Consider the following 22528-nt stretch of genomic DNA (forward strand, 5'->3'; position numbering starts at 1 on the left):
AAATCAAACCAAGATTTACTGTAAACTGCCCAGAGAGCTTCGACTATGGGGCAGTATACAAGTACAATAAATAAATAAATAAATAAAGCAGCTATGTTATTAGCATAGAACTGATCATTAATACAGACCACCAAATAAATTTTATGAACATACAATATACTTTAAACAAGATTTAGATTTTGAGAAAACTCCATAAAAACAACTTCGCCTATTCATACCTTCTTAAACTGAGAAACACAAAGAAAAGCTTTGTTGGGGGACTGACTTCCAAAATTAGAAATACTTCTCAAATAATTCAGTTGTGTTTTTCACTACATGAAATGAAATCAAAGAAATACTTTAGAAAGTATTATCACTGTAAACTAAGACTTTGATGAAATGTCTGACACTCACTGCATACAACCTGCCATCCCAGCAGGAAATTGGAGCCAACACACAACGTTGGAAGATGGGACAAGATGTTCCTTTAAGATGGATCCTATGTACTAGTATACTTCACAGCAAAGCACAGGCCTAGGCTCTTAGACTAGAAGCCACAAACTATAATAGAGAGAATTACTTGTAAGTAGCTTTAGGACTGCATATATATATATATCAGCCTTTCCCAACCAGTGTGCCTCCAGGTGTTGTTGGACCACAATTCCCATCTTTCCTGACCATTGGCAATGCTGGCTGAGGCTGATGGGAGTTGTGGTTCAACAACATCTGGAGGCACACTGGTTGGGAAAGGCTGATATATATGAAAAATCTAAAATATGGGTTCTTTTAAAAAAAGATAATGATGAGGGAAGTTAATAATGAAAATCACTTACATTTTGTTCTGCTGTACTGATAGCTATTAAATATAAATTGCATGTTCTGTACTTGTCATATATGATTTGGGACTTTAAGAAGATACTTGATTGATACGTTAATCTCCCTCTACAAATAAGCTGGATCTTGTCAGAATTCAAACAGCTGTTACACCTTCCCTCATCCCGATATAAGCCATTCCTCAAACAGTTAACACTGTGGGGTTTTACAATACGGGCTCTTTAAGACTGACATGATAAAACTCCCTGATTCTAAATGGCTAACAGCTTCCCTCCTTGAAACAAGTCAATTATCAGAACCATGACTCCATTGAATGTTTTTATTATTTATTTATTAAATAAATAAATAAATATCCCCCTCTTCCCCCCAAAGGAACCCAGGGCAGCATTGTAATGGACCCCCCAAATTTGATATCATATTCACTATTTTAAATTATCAATTAAGACTTATCAGAAAGCAATTTCCAAAGCAGAGTGAAAATGCAGCCTTGTGAATAAAAATATGGACATTCACTTCAAATGTGCAGCATGGAGCAAAAAAACAATAACATGCAAATTCAAAAGGGACCTTGTTAAGTCTATCAATATATGTTTAACAACATTAATAGGCATTGCCTGATTTTATCAGCACATAGATCTGAGGTCAGAACCAATCTGAAAACTGGTACCAATCTGAAAGCATCCAAGAAGAAAACTTCTTACTATTTGTTTCTTTCATGCCAGTAGCTGAAATACATGTTTGCACTTTCTGAAGTCCGTACTTCAACAACGTTTAAGTGAGAATCTGTACTGTAAACTCCATAAATGCTTAAGCTGTCAGACTCTGCCAGAAAGGCATACGTAAATGTGTAAGGGTTAAGAGATGAGAACACTAAATAAAACAGCTTTATTTAGAGACAAAATCCAAAATTAGGAACACCAGTGAAAGAGCCTACTATTCTTTTAATTTTCCTCACCACAGTATGCTATCAAGTATGTTCCCTCTGATGTTGGAATCTTTAATGCATTCAGAAAAAGAGCTGAGCAGCATAAAAATGAGCATTCTTCACTATTAGACAGCGAGTACTCCATGAAATACTAACATTCCAAAACCAAACAGCAGTAGATAATGACAAATAACAACTTCATTTTTTTGCACAGCACAGCATATCTGAAGCAAGCAGCTCTTTCTCTGAGGACGCCATTTTATCAAACCTGAAAGGCAGCCAAAAGCTTAGGACGCTGTGCTGCTGCTGCCTCTGAAACATTATGTAATAAACTGATTTAGTAGAAGCAGATGCTATTTGCCCTCTTTTCCTGCTCTATAGGGGCCAACAAGTAATGAAATACCTGAGAAAAGGTGCTGCCCAACCATCCTAGGAAACGCTACATTATGTGCAGAGCTGTCTCCCCTCCTGCATCTAGGTTCGCCTGGGCTCTCGGATTCAATATGTCGGCTGTGTACAGAGTGAGCCTCATCCTGTAGAGCTGCCAAGAAAATCGCTCAGTGCAAGTGTGCACCCAGACAACCTGCAAGCTTGCTCAGGCCTTAGCTGTGCTGGTTTTGGAAATGCCCTTTCCACACAGGGAGACTCCTCCACCCTCCTACCCCCACCCCTAACAGCACACAGCCTCCTTAACTCTGGGTAAGGTATCAACAGATGAGGATTTTAAAGCTTTGATTATCTAATTGCAGCTGACACTAAACCGATCTTCCTTCCTCTTTAAATTCTTTCAACTGTCACAAAACATTTTCACTTTGAGACCTAGCCACAATTAGCACGGTGGCTCCTTTTCTTCTGGTTTTTGAAAGTCAGCCAAAAGAACAGCCGCATAATGCCGATTGGCTGCATGCAAATACATTCCTGCCTCCTTCATGTTTCCACCCCTCTCCTTCCCCTCTCTAAACAGCAGTGCCACACACTTGGCATACCAACACTAATGATAATATTGGCAAGCTTCCAGGTGCCTAATTACTTTTGTGCCTCTATCCAGAAAGCAAAAAACATGCGTCTATTAAAAATCACAGCTTCTATTTGTGAGCATACCGAATTGTCATTGCATGCTCAAACAATATATTATTGACTGCAAGTCCTTTTCCCTTTCAGAATTTCCAAGTGTGGAATTGTAGAGGGAACTCTTAACTTGCTGCTAAAAGTTCATTGTCACCCTTTCCAGCTTTTGAGTGCACACCATGAGATTTTTAGTTTATGGGTAATGAATTATGGTGCCATCAACCTATCCAAACCATAAGACTGTAAAACCCACAACCAACAGGATACAGCAAAATAATCACTTGGTCTTATTACTGTGAAAATATCTTGTTCTAGCATAGAACAGGTATTCCCAGAAGTAGCTAGAGTATGCAGACTTAACTTGCTACGACAGCAAGAAAAAGTTCAAAAGCACCCCACACCACATGCACCAATTCTCTAGCTTCTAAAACGTCTTTGAAGTATATACAGATGTATGTATTATAAGACTGCACCAAGCATACGCAGAAACATAATCAACATTTTGTGATTTATTTTTTTTAAAGAGCAGGTTTCTAACCCATAAGAGTTAGAAGCTAGGCTCAAAAGTATGCAGGCACTGCTAGTGAAAGGAGCTGCCAAGAAGCTGCTGAGCAGGATTCTCGGTGGGCAGAGCTTCAGTTGTGTTCCAGAAGCAAGGGTTCAATGACCGGCACAGTGGATTGTTCTCTGCATAATTGAAATAAATTATGCAAAATTTAAAATGCAAATATGCTTAGTTTGCATTATTCCATTTGTGTGTGTTATGTGCCTTCAAGTCGATTACGACTTATGGTGATCCTATGAATCAGCGACCTCCAATGGCATCTGTTATAAACCACCCTGTTCAGATCTTGTAAGTTCAGGTCTGTGGCTTCCTTTATGGAATCAATCCATCTCTTGTTTGGCCTTCCTCTTTTTCTACTCCCTTCTGTTTTTCCCAGCATTAGTGTCTTTTCTAGTGAATCATGTGTCCCAAGTACGATAACCTCAGTTTCATCATTTTAGCTTCTAGTGATAGTTCTGGTTTAATAGAACACATTAAACCAGAACTATCACTAGTTAGAACACAATTATTTGTCTTTTTTGCAGTCTATGGTACGTGCAAAGCTCTCTTCCAACACCACATTTCAAATGAGTTGATTTTTCATTTGCAAATGTCTAAATCCTGCAGCCTATATAAATTTAGGTTACTTTGGGGCAATTTTTAAATGTAGGGTATACATGGCATATAATCTCATTTATTAAATGAGACTGGGTATCACTGATGACTCTTTAAAGATTTAGCCGCTTTGTTCAACAGCTGTCACTCATTCTTAGTAGTTCCAACTGCTTTACCTTTTATTAAAAACTCATTTTTCGTTTCAGTATTTTATTTAACTACTGTTCTTGCTTCATGTTACAAAGTGCAGTAGGGCCCCGCTTTTCAGCATTCCACTAATATGGTGGTGCCAACGGGGCGATCAGCTGTAGTGCGGGGAGTTCCAGCCGCCACGCTCCAGCTGACAGCGATCAGCTGGAGCTTGCATGCTCCAGCTGATCGCTGTCAGGTGGAGCGCAGCAGCTGGAACTCCCCGCACTCCAGCTGATCGTGTGCCCTGCTTTTCGGTGTTCCGCTAATATGGTGGCGCTAGCGGGGTGATCAGCTGTAGTGTGGGGAGCTCCAGCCGGCGCACTCCAGCTGATCACTGTCAGTTGCAGCGTGGAGATCTCACGCACTCTAGCTGATCGCTGTCAGCTGGAGCGCAGCGGCTGGAGCTCCCCGCGCTACAGCTGATCGCTGTCAGCTGGAGCGCCATGGCTAGAATACAGTAGGGCCCCACTTTCCGGAGGTTTTCGCTTTTCGGTGCGGGCCTGGAACGTAACCTGCCGTATGAGTGGGGTCCTACAGTATTGGATTCTACTTTTTGTGTATTTTATTTATAAAATAATTTATATACCGCCCTCTCATATCAGGGTGGTGTACAGCAATATAAAAACATGAAAAACCATTAAAAGCAGTACAAAACAATCTATGCATAGGCCTGTTGGCATAAGAAAGTCTTCAAGAGACACCTGAAAGTCAAAAGTGAGGATGCCTGCTGAATCTCTGCTGGAAAAGTATTATACGGCATGGGATGAGGGATGCTGAAAGATCACCTTGAACCACTGGATTGGTGGCATGTTAGAGTTCTCCCCGCCCTGAGGCAGTCAATGTGCTTAAATTCAGGGCTGGCAGGCAAGAGGGGAAATTGACTAATAAAAAAACTGTGCTGTAGTTACTTAATATTAATGTATCTGTGGCAAAAGTATAAAAATCCAAACTGTAAATTTTAAGAAAAACATTATGATGTGTCGAAAGTACTATTTATGTGTTAATTTCTAACAGTTGCTAAATAATGTAAAGCCAAACATTAGTTTATGACCAAATAAAATTACTTCTGCCCTATTAACGTACATCTGGCTTCTTTTTCCATTCCAAAGGTATCCTGAAATGGGCTACAATTGTCAGGAGTGCTATGGGGATTGGGTGGGCATTTAACAGTATCTTTCCCTCCAGAATGTATGTCTGAATTCTTATCTCTGGATAGAGTTATACAGTACTTGTTGCTACTTGGTTGTCCTTTAAGCAAAGTAGACTTCAAAAGTATTTAAAAAGTGTTCCAAACAATTTCAATTACTCACAGACATACTAGATAGAGAGATGAGCTGTTGGGAGGATCTGAGCAATGCTGGAAGAATTCCAAACACCTAATGGCCAAGCACCTACAAATTTTTTAAAAATGTTTCCAGCATGTGACTTCTAAGTCTGACATAAAAATATGGCAAAGGCAACCCCAAAATGTGTTGCTAGGCCCTAGGAATTCAAATCACTTCTCCAGTCTTGCATCCAACAATCTCCTCACCACCAAGTACTGGAAAGGAAATGGGAGCAATGATTTTCTTGCATATATATCCCATTTTTCTTCCATCATGGAATCCAAGGTGGCGTACATATGGTTTATTACAGATGATCAAATTTATGCTTTTCTTTCCTTCAAAGAAAAGAAGTTCTTGTTGTAAGAACTGAGTGTATGGGCCTCCAATTTCTCAGCTGTCTGGATTTTTCCAAGCAATTCTAAAGCAGTAAATAAAAGCAGTGTTATCTTCTGGTACATACAAAAATGGTACAGTTTTACACTGTAATGTGGCACATTGCTTAGAGATTTTTAAAATAATAAGTGGCTTATAAATGCTTTTCAGTAAATAAATAAAATAAAATAAATAAAATAATGTGGCCACTTCTACCAGAGAACCACACTGCTTAGGACTATGAATACATGTGTATATGTAACTTGAAACAAACATGTGCATATGTTTTATGAGATACATTAATTTATAAGCAGAAATATTATTTTAATCAATTTATCTGGAACTGCCATTTGAAATCCTGAACTTGTTTTCATCATAGGGGCCTCCCTCTCCATGGCAAATAACTGTTATATCATAAACATCCCAAAGGAAGATTATGACTTCAAGTGGGGCACAAGCAGCAGGAAAAACACGTCAACTTCCAACCCATTCAAAACCAATTAGCCATGCTAAAAATATACAAAAACTTCATTGTGAGGCAGCAAAGGTTACATAGTGGACTTTTCACAACCTCCCAAAGCTCAGAAATGCAAAGTTTGGCCAACTGTCAAAGCTAGCTCTTCCTCTTTTACCTCAAGACTACCTTTGTAAGGCACTGCAATTATTATACAGCCACAAAAGTGGCTGTATATGATAGCCAGCATGGATTTTTCACATTCCGCAATGTTAAATTGAAAATACCCCCCTTGCCATTCTGATGCTTCCCATAAGCTCATTTCAAAACAAAACCTTCCAAAACATATAGTCCTAAACTCAAAAACGCTTGCTTAACAACCCTCTAAATTTTCATGGTGATACACAAAACAGAGAGAATTGAGAGTTCAAAGTGTAAAAAGAGAGGAAAAAACCCAGACTCCTTTTGGACTTTTTTTCTGTCACAGTTCTCATAAGTTGTTGAAATTAATTAAAAATCAGCCATGATAACAGAATACCTGTAATGCTATTACTGACCTTGCCCCATACTCTGACCTTCATCTTCTGCAGTTTAAAGGTTTAAAAAATGCTGGCCGATATTTAATTAATATAAGAAATTTACCACTGGAGTAGATGACAAGCCTGGGCATTCTCAGAAAGAACCAACTGTCAGTGTTCTAAAAGCCAGACTCACAGATGCTTCGCTTGGCTAATCAGGGGGCCACACCCACACCAGACCTTTATTTCACTTTACACATTCATGGCGTCCCCCAAAGAATCCTAGGAAGTGTAGTTTGTGAAGGGTGTTGAGAGGTTACTCCTATTCCACTGACAGTGGCCAGATTGAAGCTGTGTGAGTGGAACTGGGCATCTTCTAGCAACTCTAAGCACCCTTCACTAACTACAATTCCCAGGATTCTTTTGGAGTACAACAACACTGCATAATTTACACTAAAAAAACTCCAAAAACAATTGTGGAATAATGGCACTGACTATTCTGAAGAATAGTTTCCAATGGACATGAGGAGCATCTCAGTTTGCACAAGATAAAATAGTGGGAGATGAAATATATTCTAGCAAAATTCTAGATGTGCTCTATGTTTTTAATTGACCATGTCCACCCTTCCTTAAGTGGAGTGGTTTACCACATCAGGCTGAAAACATACATCTTGGGCAGGCCAAGTTTGTCTTTCCCAATAGCAATATTCATTGCTTAAGTAGCAACATATTGTGATCAGTCTGATTTTACATCAAACTGCGGTTTCAGATTAAACTGTTAATGCACCCAAAATAGAAATAGAATATAACCTCCAGTTTGAAACAAAAAAGGCTATCTTCACCATCATATGACATTGACCAATAAAAAGGCTTTGAAATTAATAAAAATAAATTTGATACAGATTTCTAGGATGAATGATGAGGGAAATAAAATTTTCTAGATTAGATTCTCTGTAGAAACAATAGTAACACAGGAAAGAAGCAAAGTAAGAAGAACACCAACAAACATACAAAAATGTAATTCTCCATCTTTGGAGATGGCAGGTGTTGCCACCATTCACCATATGCTCAGAGGCACGTTACCAAATTCTTCCAAGCTACACAGCAAGTGAATTGGACTGTGTTTGCATTTTTACAAATTTGCCTGTTACAGAATAAAAAGGTGGCGGAAACGCTGAAAAACAATGATACTGTTCACAATTTGGAAAGGAATAATAAATAATAATAAAATTTTATTTGTTAGTCGCCCATCTGTCTGACTTAACAGACACTCTGGGCGACTTACACAATATAAAACACAATTTAAAACATATTCATACAACAGTAAACCACCTGTTAGTAATAGCCTAATCCACCCCAGAAATCCCATAGGCCTGCCTGAATAACAAGGTCTTTAAGGCTCGACGAAAAGCCATCAGGGAGGAGGCATGTCGAAGGTCAAAAGGAAGCAAGTTCCAGAGGGTGGGGGCCACGACCGAGAAGGCCCTCTCTCTGGTCCGCACCAGCCTAGCTGTTTTCACCGGTGGGACCGAGAGAAGGTCTTGTGAGGCCGATCTTGTTTGGCGGCATATTTGGTGATACTGGAGGCGTCCCTTCAGATAAACTGGGCCGAAACCGTTTAGGGATTTAAAGGTTAATACCAACACCTTGAATTGGGCCCGGTATACAACTGGCTTCCCCTCTGTCCAGTGCCCACCGACCCACCCAATCCTCTTCCCTCCCCTTCCTGCCCTCCTCCCCCTCCCTCCTCCCCCGCCCTGATTCTCTTCCCCTCCCTCCATCCCCCCTCCCTCTTCCCCCCTCGCTCAGGTCAGTTTCACCTATCCTAAGCATTGCACAGGAGTAAATCCCAATGAACTCAAAAATAATGCAAATAATCACACCTGCCCTCACCTCCTCCTCCCTCCTATCCCCTCCCTCTTGCCCATTCCCTCCCCCTTCCTTCCTTCACCCTTCCAATCCCCTCCTCTTCCAATCCCCTCTTTCTGCCTCCCCCTCCTCCCCTCTCCATGGTCAGTTTTACCTATCCTAACCATGATTTCATGGGATTAAATCAAAGCTTGGGAGATTACTTTTAGAAAGTACTAAATTACAGTTACAGTTACATGGCCCCCAAAAAGTAGTAATTACCATTACAATTGCTCTGATTACTTTACTTTTACTCAAAAGTAATTGCTGCAATTACATTTTAGTTACTTTTTTAAAAAAGAAAAAGCCTACAAGGTGCTGGCCTTGGCTGCTGCACATCTAAGTAACCTAAAACAACATTAAAAATAAGCGCACACACACACAGAGGGTAGTAGAATTTTTGTTATCCATAAGATTAACAGAATGGCATAACAGAATCTCACATCCCCTCACCCCACCCCCAGCAATGATACCCCAACACACATATTTTTCTATATATATATTGCCTCCAGCTCTTTTCTCCTTCCACTCCTGTCAATTTTTAAACAATTGTTTTCTCCACCCCACCTAGCTCTCCACCTCCTCCCTTGTCGCCTCCTAAGCACCCATAGATTATGAAGGAAGAACAACGCTGCACAGAAGCCCAATTTGAAGCACATGATTTTTATTCACAAATCAGAGGAGCAGAAGACTTCCCCTGCTCCCCCCCCCCAAAGTAATGTGCAAAAGTAATGCTGGAAACATTACAATTACTCCTCAAAAGTAATGAAGTTACTACTCATTCTATTACCAGCAAAATGTAATGAAGTTACCCACTCGTTACTCAAAACAGTAATAAATTACAAGAAATTCGTTACTTGTAACTCGCTACTTTCAAGCTCTGGATTAAATCCCATTGAACTCAATAAGCATGCAAATAGTCAGACCTACCTTTCCCCTCCTTCCCTTCTCCTCTCCCTTCCTCCTCCCTTCTTCCTCCCCTCCCTGTTTCTTCTTCCTACTCCCCTGCTCACTCCAGCCCTCCCTTCCCCATGATCAAGCCTGTCCTTCACCCCGCTCCCATCCCTCCCCTCCCCTCTGCCCTTTCTTCTCTCCCTCATCCCCATTTTGCTGTATTTCACATACTCACAGAAACAGAAGCAAATGAAAATGATTTACTATAGGAAACTTCACTAAAATTGCAAAATCAAACATATTTAAAGTGACTATCTGAACTATTATCAACTGTTTTAATATTGTTGCTTCCTCCCTGCTAAAACAAGATCAGCACAGCACATGTCTTGTTTCTGTTCTTTGGGCTGATTGCAGGTGTTGCCACCACTCACCATATGCTCAGAGGCATATGTTACCAAATTCTTCCAAGCTACACAGGAAGTGGATTGGACTGTGAAAGACCAACCCAAATGGTGTTTGCATTTTGACCAATTTGTAGCTCTCCTGCTCCCCTGGTGCATTTACTATAGCTGCCCAATTTCCCTGCTTTTTAAAGTTTGATAGAAATATCTGTTGGCTATAGGTATGTTCTTAAACTGCAAGGTTGTTTTTTTGCCTATTAGTGAATTAGAAATTAAGGAAGCAATACAAATTCACTTAAAGTTATCTAGCACTACACATCACAGTTGCTACCAGAGGCAGAAAAATCATTTAAGTCATCCATCAAGACTCTCAGCAATTTTCAGGTGGTCTATGGATAAACGTTTGCTCTAAAATAGATTTTGGGGTGGTGTGGGGGACTGCAGAGAGAGGAAGGAAAGGAAGGTCAGAGCTCAATTGCAACACTGGATACAACCTTACGCATAGTAATGTTTGTTGTTGAAGGATAGCTGTGCTGCAACCACCATATTTTGATTCTGTTCTCTTTCTCATGGATTAGTTCATGTGGTGACACATATGAACCTCAGAGGCTTGATTGAAATAGCGTAGGTTTAGAATGAAAGCTCGGTTATAACAATGTAATTCTGCTTTATCTTCTATTTAGATTTTTAACTCTGCCTATTCTTGAAGTCTCAGGGTGGGTAACATTTGAAAACAATAAGCAATAAAAAAATAAGATATGAAAATAAATCTGCCATCAAGTTTCATATAGTTCTGAAGCAGACTGCTTAGTCTTAAAACTAAATTATTTTCGTTTCTTGGTTGCACATCAAAGGTTTAAATGTCTATAGAAGAACTCAGTTGTTGGCAGAGGGCCTCAAATAGATTTTCTAAGTGCTGATGCTGTTGAAATTTAAATATGTAAGTGGAGAACCAAAAAGAATGCTAGCACTAGATGTACACTTGAAGGAAAGATGACAGGAGGGGGTGGTAATGGAACTGAAGGAGTTTTATTCCACCCAGTAAATCTTTAAACTATATCAACAATAAAATTGCTAAGCTGCAACATAAACTTCTGTGTCTCTAACCAGTTAGCTAATAGATAAAATACGTATGCAAATAAGTACCATGTTTATTAAAACTTTATTTAGTTAGTTATTTACTCACTCACTCTATCAGAGCAGTTTACATATGGTTGCCAGGTGATTTCCAATCTCGGCAACTTCCCTCCATTTCTTTAGCAGAAGAACTGTCAAGTGTATTCTGATTATTTTTGAGTACTACTGCTCCATATTTTGCTAATTGAATATATATGGACAGATTAATACAGTATGGATTACCACTTTGAAAAGCAGATGTAAGGAGTGGGAAGAGAGAGGAGAGGGAAGGAGGAAGGGAGGGGAGTGGAAGGAGGGGATTGGAAGGGAAGGGAGGGGGAAGGGAAGTGATGGGAGGGAGAAGGGGAGGGCAGGTTTGATAATTTGCATGCTTCTTGAGTTCAGTGGGATTTACTCCTGTGCAATCATGCTTAAGATAGCTAAAACTGACCATGGGACTGGGAGGGGAGAGGGGAGGGGAAGGAGGAGGAGGGGATTGGAAAGGGATAGGGGAGCAGGAGTGAGGGATAAAGGAAGGGAGAGAGAAGGGGCAAGGGAGGAGGGAAGGTAAGGTTTGATCATTTGCATGCTTTTTGAGTTCAATGGGATTTACTCCTATGCTATCATGCTTAGGATAGGTGAAACTGACCTGGGGGAGGGGCAGGGAGGGCAGGAGGGGGAGGGGAAGAGACTGGGTGGGTAGGCACTGGGCAGGGGGGAAGCCCCTTTCTTTTCCAAAAGGAAAACATTGTGAATAGCATCACTGTTTTTCAGGGTTTTTCAGGCACATGTAGTCTCCCACCCAAATTTAAACCAAAGCTGTCACTGGTCACATCCACAACAGACCTTTATTCCACTTTGTGGGCATGGTCAATTAAAAACATAGAGTCCTGGGAAGTGTAGTTAGTTAGTGTAGTTAGTGAAGGGTGCTGAGAGGTTCTAGAAGAGGTCCTGTTCCCCTCACAGAGCTTCAATCAGAGTGGCTGATTGTTAAACCACTCTGGGCACTGGAGCTGTCAGGAGAATAGGAGCCTCCCCTCAGCACCCTTCACAAACTACACTTCCCAGGATTCTTTGGGGGAAAGCCATGACTGTCTCAAGTGAAATAAAGGTCTAGTGTGAGTGGGGCTCCTTGATTAGCCAAGTCAAGGAGCTGTGAGTCTGGCTTTTAGAACACTGACAGTTGGTTCTTACTGAGCATGCCTAACATTATCATTCAGTTCAGCGTAAAATTTCTTAAATTAATTAAAAATCAGCCAGGCATTTTTTAAACTTTTAAACTGCAGAAGATGAAGGTCAGGGTACGGGGCAAGGTCAGTAATAGGATTACAGGTACTCTGTGAACATGGCTGATTTTTAATTAATTTCAAGACATTATGAGAACTCTAACAGAAAAAAGTCCAAAAGGGGTCTGGGTTTTTTCCTCTTTTTACACTTTGAACTCTAGATTCTCTCTAACTGTTTTGTGTATCGCCATGAAAATTTAGAGGGTTGTTAAGCAAGAGTTTCTGAGTTCAGGGCTATAAGTTTTGTAAGATTTTGTTTTGAAATGAGGTTATGAGAAGCATCAGAGTGGCGGGGGGGTATTTTCAATTTAACATTCCGGAACGCTAAAAATCCACACTGGTTATAGTATACAGCCACTCTTGTGGCTGTATAATAATAACAGAAGGAAGATGGTATAATACCTTATCTCCCATAAAAAGGATGTTGACACTTCATACTTACAAAGAATTCTTAGACTTTTTATTAATAACCTGCTACAAAGAAACAATACTGAAGACCAATTTTTCTCTCACTGTGAAGATTAATAAAGCATACAAATAAAAGGAAACTGGAAATCAGGGCTTAATTATATTCAATGCTTCAGGATTGAACACTTGAAACTTTTTTTTAAAAAACTGCTCCAGTTCAGTCCTGCTGTTCATGAATGCTTTTCCCTCACATCTGAGAACCACAGTCTAATCCCGCACAGTTGAGTTTCAGCCCTGGTCCCTCCGAGCTATAAAAGTTTTTAATTGATAGAAGGTATAAGAGTTTACTAATCAACACTTTGTAATAAAATGTTTTGTTTTTAAATTACATCTGAAGCATTTCTCAGTTTGTTTTTGGATAAGGGGTAGGAAAGAATTTCAAATTCCTAAGCACTTGTATGATAGTCTCAAGTAGCTGGGATTTTTCTAACCCTAATGAGGACACTTGTTCATCAGCATTATACCTCATATTTCATTTAATGTTGTTCAACTGAATATGACAATAAAGATGGGTGTGTGTGAATCAAATTAAACAATGCTTAAATAACATGCTTACAAGCATATATTACCAAAATAATTATTCTGATTTTCTGATTATCTTTCCCTGCTATAAGTCTTGGAAAGAGGTGCCAAGTAAGAGGGCCTGTGGATGCTATTATGTAAAAGTCAACAGAGTGTTGTGTTAGTATAAGAGTCCTTGCAGCCCAGTGAGTTGCAGAAATCACTCCTAGGCCCTGCTGTTCTTACACCAAGACAAACCCTTTGGACAAAGCATTACAGTTCATAAGAATGTAAGAACTGCCCTGTCAGAACAGACCTAAAGCCCATCTAGCCCATTATCCTCTTGCATACAGGGTCAAACAGATGCTTCTGAGAAGCCCATAAGCAGGGCACCAAGGCAACAGCTCTGCCAACACATACTCAAAGATACAATGCCTCTGAACTTGCAGGCTCTATTCAGTCATCAAGGCTAATAGCCATTGACAGAGCTATTTGTACATTCGCAAAATCTTTCTTGAATACCTTATGTGGCCATGAATTCCATAAATTAAGTACACAATTATAGAATTCCTCCTTTCTCCAGCAACTCTGAAGTGGAAATTTAGATGGATTGTCCACCTGTAAGATTTTTTGGGGGGTAGGCCTCTATTTCATTCAGAATTTGAGAAAGAACCCAATAGCAGTATCAGTGCTTCTTTATAGGCTGGTTCAAGATGTGTGCTCAATGTTTCTTGAACTGTTTCTTATGAAATAATGCCTCCTTCTACTCATGTGCTCTGAATAACCCTTGCATTTCATTCACATCGCCTGGCTTAGCTTTGGTAAACCCTGTTCAGCCTCATCTTTTCTTAGGGTATTCTTGGGAAGGAATATACTCTGAGATCCACAAGTAATTCCTCCCAACCATGATATCAACTGGCCTAAATCCCATTAACTCTCCAGGACTAGTTTATCCTGCTACAATATCATATAATGCATTTATAGGATGCATGGTTGCCAACTTTCATGGTTTGAAGTTTCTTAAAGTAACAGCTGCTGAAAATCTCAGCTTATTTAAACAAATTATAACTTCAAACTTAGATTCTGAGAAGCAAACTGTGTCAACATTCTATATAAATTATTTTAACTCTTGTGGTTTCAAACCAGTATGGAGACAAATTCACTGCTTTTGGGGGGAAATACTAAGACAACATTGTACAATTTACTCTGTGTTAATTCTTTATCTTCATATTCACAATAAAATACTTCTTTTGCTTTGGGGACGGGTTGTAGATCAGTGGTAGAGCACATGATCAAAGAGTTGGAACAACTATATGAGGAAAGGTTACCACATTTGGGGCTTTTTCGTTTAGAAAAAAAAGGTGCATAACAAGGGACTTGTTAGAGGTATATAACATTATGCATGGTGTAGAGGGAGTGGATAGGTTTTCTCCCTCTCTCATAATGCTAGAACATGGGTCATCCAATGGAACTGAATGTTGAAAGATTCAGAAGAGACAAATGTACTTCTTCACACAGCACAATGTAATTCACTACCACTAGATGTAGTAATTGCCAGGAACTTGAATGGGTTTCACAGGGGGTTAGACAAAAACACACAGACTAAGGCTACCAATAGCTACTAGCCATGATGGCTGCCTACTACTTCCACTACCAAAAGCGGTATGTCTCTTGACTACCTGTTGCTGGGAATCACAGGTGGGGACAGTGCTGTTGCACTCAGGTCCTGCTTTTGGGCTTCTCATAGGCAAATGACTGGCCATTGTGAGAACAAGATGATGCAATAGAAAGGCCTTTGGTCAGATACAGCACTGCTCATATATAGAAAGTCCCAGGTTCCACACCTGGCATTTTCAGATATGGCTTTGGAAGACTCCTTTCTGAAACCCTAGAGAGCTACTGCCAGTTAGTGTAGACAATTCTGACCTAGATGGAACAGTGGTCTGACTTGTTATAAGATAGCTTCATGTGTTCACAGGCAAATTTTGCAAAAGTCACAGGTAGCATTTCTCAAACTCGGTGGTGCGGAAGACTAATGGGTGAAATATTTGTGAATATTTGAATATTTATTATGTGAAATATTTGTATCATTCTTATATAAGCCATAAACAGTTAACAGTCAGGATTTTTCAATATGTGGTGAGCTGCAACCCTACTGGAATTGCTGAAAATGGAGTGGGGAGGGGGGAGAGGCTGAGATCTCCTACTAGCCTACAGGTCCAATTAATTCAAAGCAGAGATTAAATGGATCAAGGTGAATTATGTGTGGAAAAGAGTGGGGAGTGAAGCAAGGACAGTGGACAAGAAGCTGCTGCACAGAGGTTATAGGAACAGGACAGATATCCACTAATGAACAAAAGATGTAGAGTTTTGAAGGGATATAGGATTTCAAAAGTGTCAGTAAAACTGGGTAATGATTATTATGAAGCATTACTTGAATACATGTTTTATATTTTCCCCACAACAGCCTTCTATTTTGTGAACTGATGGTATGAAAGGAATACCTGACATCAATGAAGCACAAAGCAAAAGTAAATGTTATTTTTACCTATGTAGATTACAAATGACTATGAAGAAAATTAATATTATAACAGCAGATTTTTCCAGAATGCCCACATTAGTGATATCAGAACTAATGTTAAGATTATACACATGCCACTAGCATGGAGACAAAGTCCACTGAGAATGCAACATTATCTCATGGCTTGCAGAACATACTTATAGCTTGTGAGCACCATGATAAGAATGCAGCCCTGACAAAACCAAGTCAATCAATCAGTCAATAAACAAAATGAAGTGAACAGAACAAGACTTTTTAAAACGTGTGTGACTCCCCTTAAGTTAGAGATAAACTATATGAGCCTCTCCAAATGTAAACAATAGAGCACGGCTGATAGCATCTGCTCATCTAAGCACAGATAGATTCAATCACAACAGTATGTTTCAAGCTCTATTCAGAATGGGACCAAGTAAGCAAAAGCACAACAACAATAAGGAGTGAGATTAATAACCCTTAACACATTACCACAGTTTATTAAGTCAGAAGATACAGACTGAGAAGGAGCTGGTCAGTACTCGTCACTTAGTCCAATCAAGATATACAAACATCTGGCTGTGAGGGTTTTAGTGAAAGGAATGCTCACTTCCCAGAACTTGTCTCACCACTTTAGTGAGGTCCATGTTCCATTTTGAGAGTCATAATCCTACTGTATACCATGTTTAGACACACATGATTTCAGTCTCAATTAATTGATTCTAACTGCTGCCTGTAGCAAAACCCATTCCTGAAATCACACAACTGTCAGCTTATCAGTCAATATGTGTTCTTACAGTAACTCTATAACAGGAATAGGGAACCTATGACACTGAACTTCAATTCCCATCATACCTGACCAGTGACTGTGCTGGCTGAGGCTGAGAGGAGTTGGGAGTCCAACAATACTGGGAAGGCCACAGGTTTCCCATCCTTGCTCTATAGGTAACACTGAGTTGTAAAGGGTCAGGTAGGACCCTGCCCTGGGCTCCTACTAGGAGAGAGATATCAATCAATCAATCAAATAAATAAATAGGATATCAAGGGCCTTAATGAATAAAGATTCTGTAGCTTACCAATTTCAAGACATTTCCAAACATGCTCTTTAGTTTTGAAACTGATCATCTAACAATTGTTCAACAGAGATTTAATTTAACAGAATCTTACAGTTACAATCAATGAATCAGACTGTGACAAACAAAACTAAAACAGAAATTAAAGCTTTGTGTCAGCTTCATATTGCCATTTGCCCACATTTGGTAGTGCAGGTACATGAATAGCTGGGCAAACTGGTAAACTCTGTCTTTTTTGCTTTGTATTCTCCATCCTATATTCAGAAAGATTTCAAAATATCATTTTAGCTTCAAAAGCATAGGCCATTAAACAGCCGCTAAAAATGCAAACCTATACATGCTTACTCAAAAGTAAGTACTGTCGAGTTCAATGGGATTTACTCTAAGGTAATTGAGGCCTATGATGACAAACTGATAGTTAAGGGAAGAAGTTTTCAACATCTGAATAACAAAGGATGAGACACAGAACAGGAAATCCGTTTATGCATTTGCTGTTATAGTCTACTTGATATAAAGCCAAAGGAGAAGTAAAGTCTCAGACTGTGCTCAAAAATGGCATTTACATACATTTGATATATATTATCAGCATATAGTCTTAAACTGCAACTCCACACACACTTACCTGGGAGTAAGTCCCAGTGAACTCAGTGAGACTTTCTTCTGAGTAGACACAAGATTGTGCAGTTAGTGACTTTATAATTACAAGCCACTTCTTATTTCAATTGTTTCAAGACTTTTAGTTTATTAGGTTTATATTCTACCCTCTCAGGGAAGCATACAATGGAAAAGTTCTCAACTAGAGTATGGTATGCAGAGATCAGCATTGCTGGAACAGGCAACACGCGACACAGAAATAGCATGTGACTACTTTTTAATAAGCTACCAATATGACTTTATTTTAGTGTTTCTAAAGAATTAAGTCACATTTCCACTTTGTTCATACATGCTTTCTATGTGAACGTGCTCCTGTAACAGAGAATAGAACAAAGTCTTCCCCTATAAACGACCACTATGTTCTGAATGGGAGAAAAGCAATTTTGGGTTAAATGTTAACTATTTAATTGAGCACCTGAAGTCCTCTGCATACAATGCATTTTCCAGCATAAATCCTTACCTGTTGGGGTCTGAGTTTTACTGGGGTGGTGATGTCCACCTATTCCTGGTTGTGGAGGAGGACTTGCTCCTGCTTGTCCAGTACCTTGCGCTGGGCTCGTGCTGATCAGAGTTCCAGCAGGTAGAGGCTGGCCTCTTTTTAAGAGCTGCTTCTGTTCTTGTTGGCGGAAGCGTGGAGGCACCTCACGAGGCAGGTATCGGGATGCAGCTGGCTGCTGCCCATTGGCAGATGCACGCTTGCCATTGCTATTATTAGTAATAGTGCTGGTGGAAGTACTGGTACTGATACCGGCAGGTTGGGGCTGGCTTAAACTGGTCTTAATAGGTTCTGGCACTGTGAAAAATGAAATATTAAGAACACATTTATTACGAGAAAGAATTAAGCATAATTCCTTTTTAAAGGCAGCTTAATTAAAATTAGACCTCATTTGCATGCCCTTTGCTGGAGCAAACAAACAAGTCACCTTTGTACAGTTATTTTTCATAGAAAACAAGAGATTTTTCTCTAAGTTTGTGTTATGGAAAACCAGCACATGGTACACTGAAGTGCAATTCATTTTTCTAAAAATTATTTATTGGCAACATTGGCTGATATAATATAAAAATAAAAGGGGCATAATCACTGTGCATTTAAATTATTTCCAAACCTTTATATTGTACATTTTCATTCAATCTTTTGGTACCCCAAAGCAGCTGAAAATTCATAAAACACCAAAAACATTAATATATATTATTCATGCTTTCTGTTGTTATTGGCTAGTATTAACATTGTTATAGTTGCTTATCTCTAAGATTCCGCATGCCTGCCAGAATAAAATAATTTATTAATAGCACGAACAGATCTAGCCAAGAAGGCTTTACCGGAGTGAGCATTACACAAAGATAGTGCAATAAAAAATGCTCTGTTCCTGGTGCATATCAACTTATACTCAGATTGAAGGTGCAGTCCAAGCAGGGCATCACTTGATGATGATGATGCAAGGGTACAAGGATTTGATACAGGAAAATGCACTCTATAAGATCACGTGAGGTAAGGCTGTTTACAGCTTTAAAAACAAGCATCTTGAACTGAATCCGAAAACTAACTGAAAACCAATGGATCTCCTTCAGCATTAGTGTTACATGCTCACAGCAGCTGAACTAGGCCAAAAGCCAAGCACCTGTATTCTGGCTAGGGTTGCCAGGTCTCCGGTTTTCGGCCGGAGACTCAGGGAAAAAGGGGCCGTCCCCGGCCTCCGGCAATACTTGTTTTAAAAAGGTGGATCTCCGGTTTTCATTGGCCCCCTCAGCCACACATGCGTGATTGACCACGCATACGTTGGGCTGCGGCTGGCCGACTTCCGCTCTTTATCATTCAGGCTGCTCAGGCAGGCAGGACTTGAGCAGCCGCCACAGTGAGGGAGAGGGACCTCTCCAGCAGCAGCAGCCCTTGCCCGCTCCCGCCACCACCCACCCACAGAACATACAGGTGAGGCGCGTGCGTGAGGGTGATGATCTGATGGCCCATGGGTGGGTGGAGGCGAGTGGTGGCAGCGGAGGCTAGGCTGGGCCAGCCTGGCTCTCTTAGCCCCGGCCCGGACTCGGAGCCAGTTACCCTGGGGCTCAGGCTGCTGCAGTCTCTGGTTGGGGGCGGGGGACCCATCGCGGCCGCTGCCGTGGGTGGAGGCGAGTGGTGGCAGTGGAGCCCAGGCTGGGCCGGCTCCCTCTTAGCCCCGGCCCGGTCCGGATTCGGAACCAGAGCCAGTTCCCCTGGGGCTCAGGCAGGCTGCAGTCTCTGGTTGGGGGGGGCATCACACGGCCGCTGCCGCACCCAGCATCTCAAGACGAGGCCCATGCCAGCGGGTGAAGCCGGCGGCCGTCCTTTCCCAAGCCTCCTGCTGAGCCTGTAGGCCGCGTCAGCCCGTCTCGGCAGCGGTTGCTAGGAGATGGGCAACGCGGCTTGTCAGCCTCAGCAGGAGCTGTGGAGGGCAGGCCGGGCCGGCTCCTTTTTAGCCCCGGAGCCGGTTCCCCTGCTCTGGAAAGGATGGCCGCCGGCTAAACCCCTCCTGCTGTGGGCACCGCTGGGCAGCAGCGGCCGCGATGCCCCCCCCAGCGGCGCCAAGCAGGAGGGGCGAAGCGGCCGGCCGTCCGGAGCAGGAGAACCGGCTGGACTAAGGAGGAGTCGGCCCAGCCTGCCCTCCACGGCTCCTGCTGAGGCTGACAAGCCGCGTCGGACCCGTCTCCTAGCAACCGCTGCCGAGACGGGCCGACGCGGCCTACAGGCTCAGCAGAAGGCTTGGGAAAGGAGGACGGCCGCCGGCTTCACCCGCTGGCGTGGGCCTCGTCTTGAGACGCTGGGCGCGGCAGCGGCCGTGTGATGCCCCCCCCACCAGAGACTGCAGCCTGCCTGAGCCCCAGGGGAACTGGCTCTGGTTCCGAATCCGGACCGGGCCGGGGCTAAGAGGGAGCTGGCCCAGCCTGGGCTCCACTGCCACCACTCGCCTCCACCCACGGCAGCGGCCGCGATGGGCCCCCCCGCCCCCAACCAGAGACTGCAGCAGCATGAGCCCCAGGGTAACTGGCTCCGAGTCCGGGCCGGGGCTAAGAGAGCCAGGCTGGCCCAGCCTAGCCTCCGCTGCCACCGCTCGCCTCCACCCACCCATGGGCCATCAGATCATCACCCTCACGCACGCGCCTCACCTGTATGTTCTGTGGGTGCCTTTTTTTGTAGTTTTATTTTTACTATTTAAGTTTGGAAATGATGCCAAATTTTTGTATCTCTTAAATCAATGTGTTATATTTGGTGATATATATTGCATTATATATTGATGTGTATATCAATATATACTGATATGTATTACACTTACACAAACACATTAAAAGGGTGAGAATTCTAGCCTTTTGCATACTACATAGCCTCTTCATAGAGCTCCCAAGCAGTGATATCTTGGTGTTGTGATGTACAGAAATGGAGAATATACCCTGGATTCCTGATTTTATTTTACTGGGGTGAGGTGGGGGTGATTTGCAGCACTGAATTTTTCTGAACAGAACACTTACAGATTTTCTGACAGTTGGCTGACTCCTGATACTAAACAATTGCACCAGCTTATCTGCCAGTAGGTCAGTGGTGCCTTTAACCACATCAATCCATCTCTTGTTTGGCCTTCCTCTTTTTGTACTCCCTTCTGTTTTTCCCAGCATTATTGTCTTTTCTAGTGAATCGTGTCTTCTCACTATGTGTCCAAAGTATGATAACCTCAGTTTCATCATTTTAGCTTCTAGTGATAGTTCTGGTTTAATTTGTTCTGACACCCAATTATTTGTCTGTTTTGCCTAGAATGTAAGTCCTATTGAGTTCTATGGGGCTTAGTTCCTTAATAAGCATGTTTATAATTGCTGCCTTCAGGAGCATCCATCTGTGCTCCCATCTAACATCTCTGCAACACTAGGCTCCTTTCTTCCAATAATGGCCTGGCCTGAGGGCACATAAACCCTTCTTGCCAGAAGCAAGTAAGCTAGATTAAATGTTCCCTAAAGGCATTGAACTGTGACCTGGCAGACCAGGGTTCGAATCCCCACACAGCCATGAAGCTCACCTTGGGCCAGTCACTGCCTCTCAGACTCAGAGGAAGGCAATAGTAAACCACCTCTGTCTGAATACTGCTTACCATGAAGACCCTATCTGGGACTAACTTGAAGGCAGTCCATTTCCATTTTGCATCACCCTAAGCTTGTGAGAAAGAATGACCTTGTCACTTCAGATGGACCTATGAACACCCTATTTTAGGTAAGATTTCTATTTTAATCTCCAGAGAATTTTTTTTGAATGGCATGCTCCAAGCAACTGTGGTTGATACAATGTATCATGCTTAATGATATCACTAGGGCCCGCCCCATGACATCACTAGGGCCCGCCCCATGACATCACTAGGGCCCGCCCCGTGACATCACCAGGGCCCGCCCCGTGACATCACCAGGGCCCGCCCCGTGACATCACCAGGGCCCGCCCCGTGACATCACTAGGGCCCGCCCCGTGACATCACTAGGGCCCGCCCCCATTTTCTCAGGTTTTTGGATGGCTCCGACCTGGCAACCCTAATTCTGGCCCAAGTGAAATTTCCAAACTGTTTTCAGCCCTATTCAGAGTACATTACAATATTATAATCTTGGAAGTTACCAAAACATGTATGATAGTGGCTTGTTAATATTTTTTTAAATAATGTTTTAACCCTTTTAACCCTGGTTCCAGATTGTTTAGGGATTTAAAGGGTAAAACCAGCACTTTAAATTGGGCCTAGAATTAAATCAATAATCAACGCAAATAAAATAATATCAGTGGCATACGTTCAATGCAGTCCTATTTAGAAGTTTGATGGCTGTATTTTAGAACCAACTGAAGTTTGAGCACTCACACAGAACACCTTATC

The 22528-nt window shown here is 41.7% G+C and overlaps 1 protein-coding gene across 7 annotated transcripts in view; it reads right to left on the reverse strand.

Annotated features, from left to right (window-relative positions):
* Positions 1-22528, reverse strand: part of TNRC6C (trinucleotide repeat containing adaptor 6C) — a 156986-nt gene that overhangs the window by 64256 nt on the left and 70202 nt on the right. For 4 of the 7 annotated variants that reach the window (XM_061616341.1, XM_061616343.1, XM_061616340.1 and 1 more), the window contains exon 4: positions 18121-18453. The exons of 1 other annotated variant lie outside the window; for it this stretch is intronic. In XM_061616341.1, coding sequence (XP_061472325.1) covers positions 18121-18453 — 333 coding nt within the window. Of the gene's footprint in view, positions 1-1768; positions 1860-2141; positions 2408-18120; positions 18454-22528 lie in introns of those variants that run through there. 2 more of the 7 variants (XM_061616347.1, XM_061616344.1) reach the window with 2 other exon arrangements.

This window comes from Rhineura floridana, chromosome 3, assembly GCF_030035675.1.
Source record: "Rhineura floridana isolate rRhiFlo1 chromosome 3, rRhiFlo1.hap2, whole genome shotgun sequence".
In the NCBI taxonomy this organism is placed as follows: domain Eukaryota; kingdom Metazoa; phylum Chordata; class Lepidosauria; order Squamata; family Rhineuridae; genus Rhineura; species Rhineura floridana.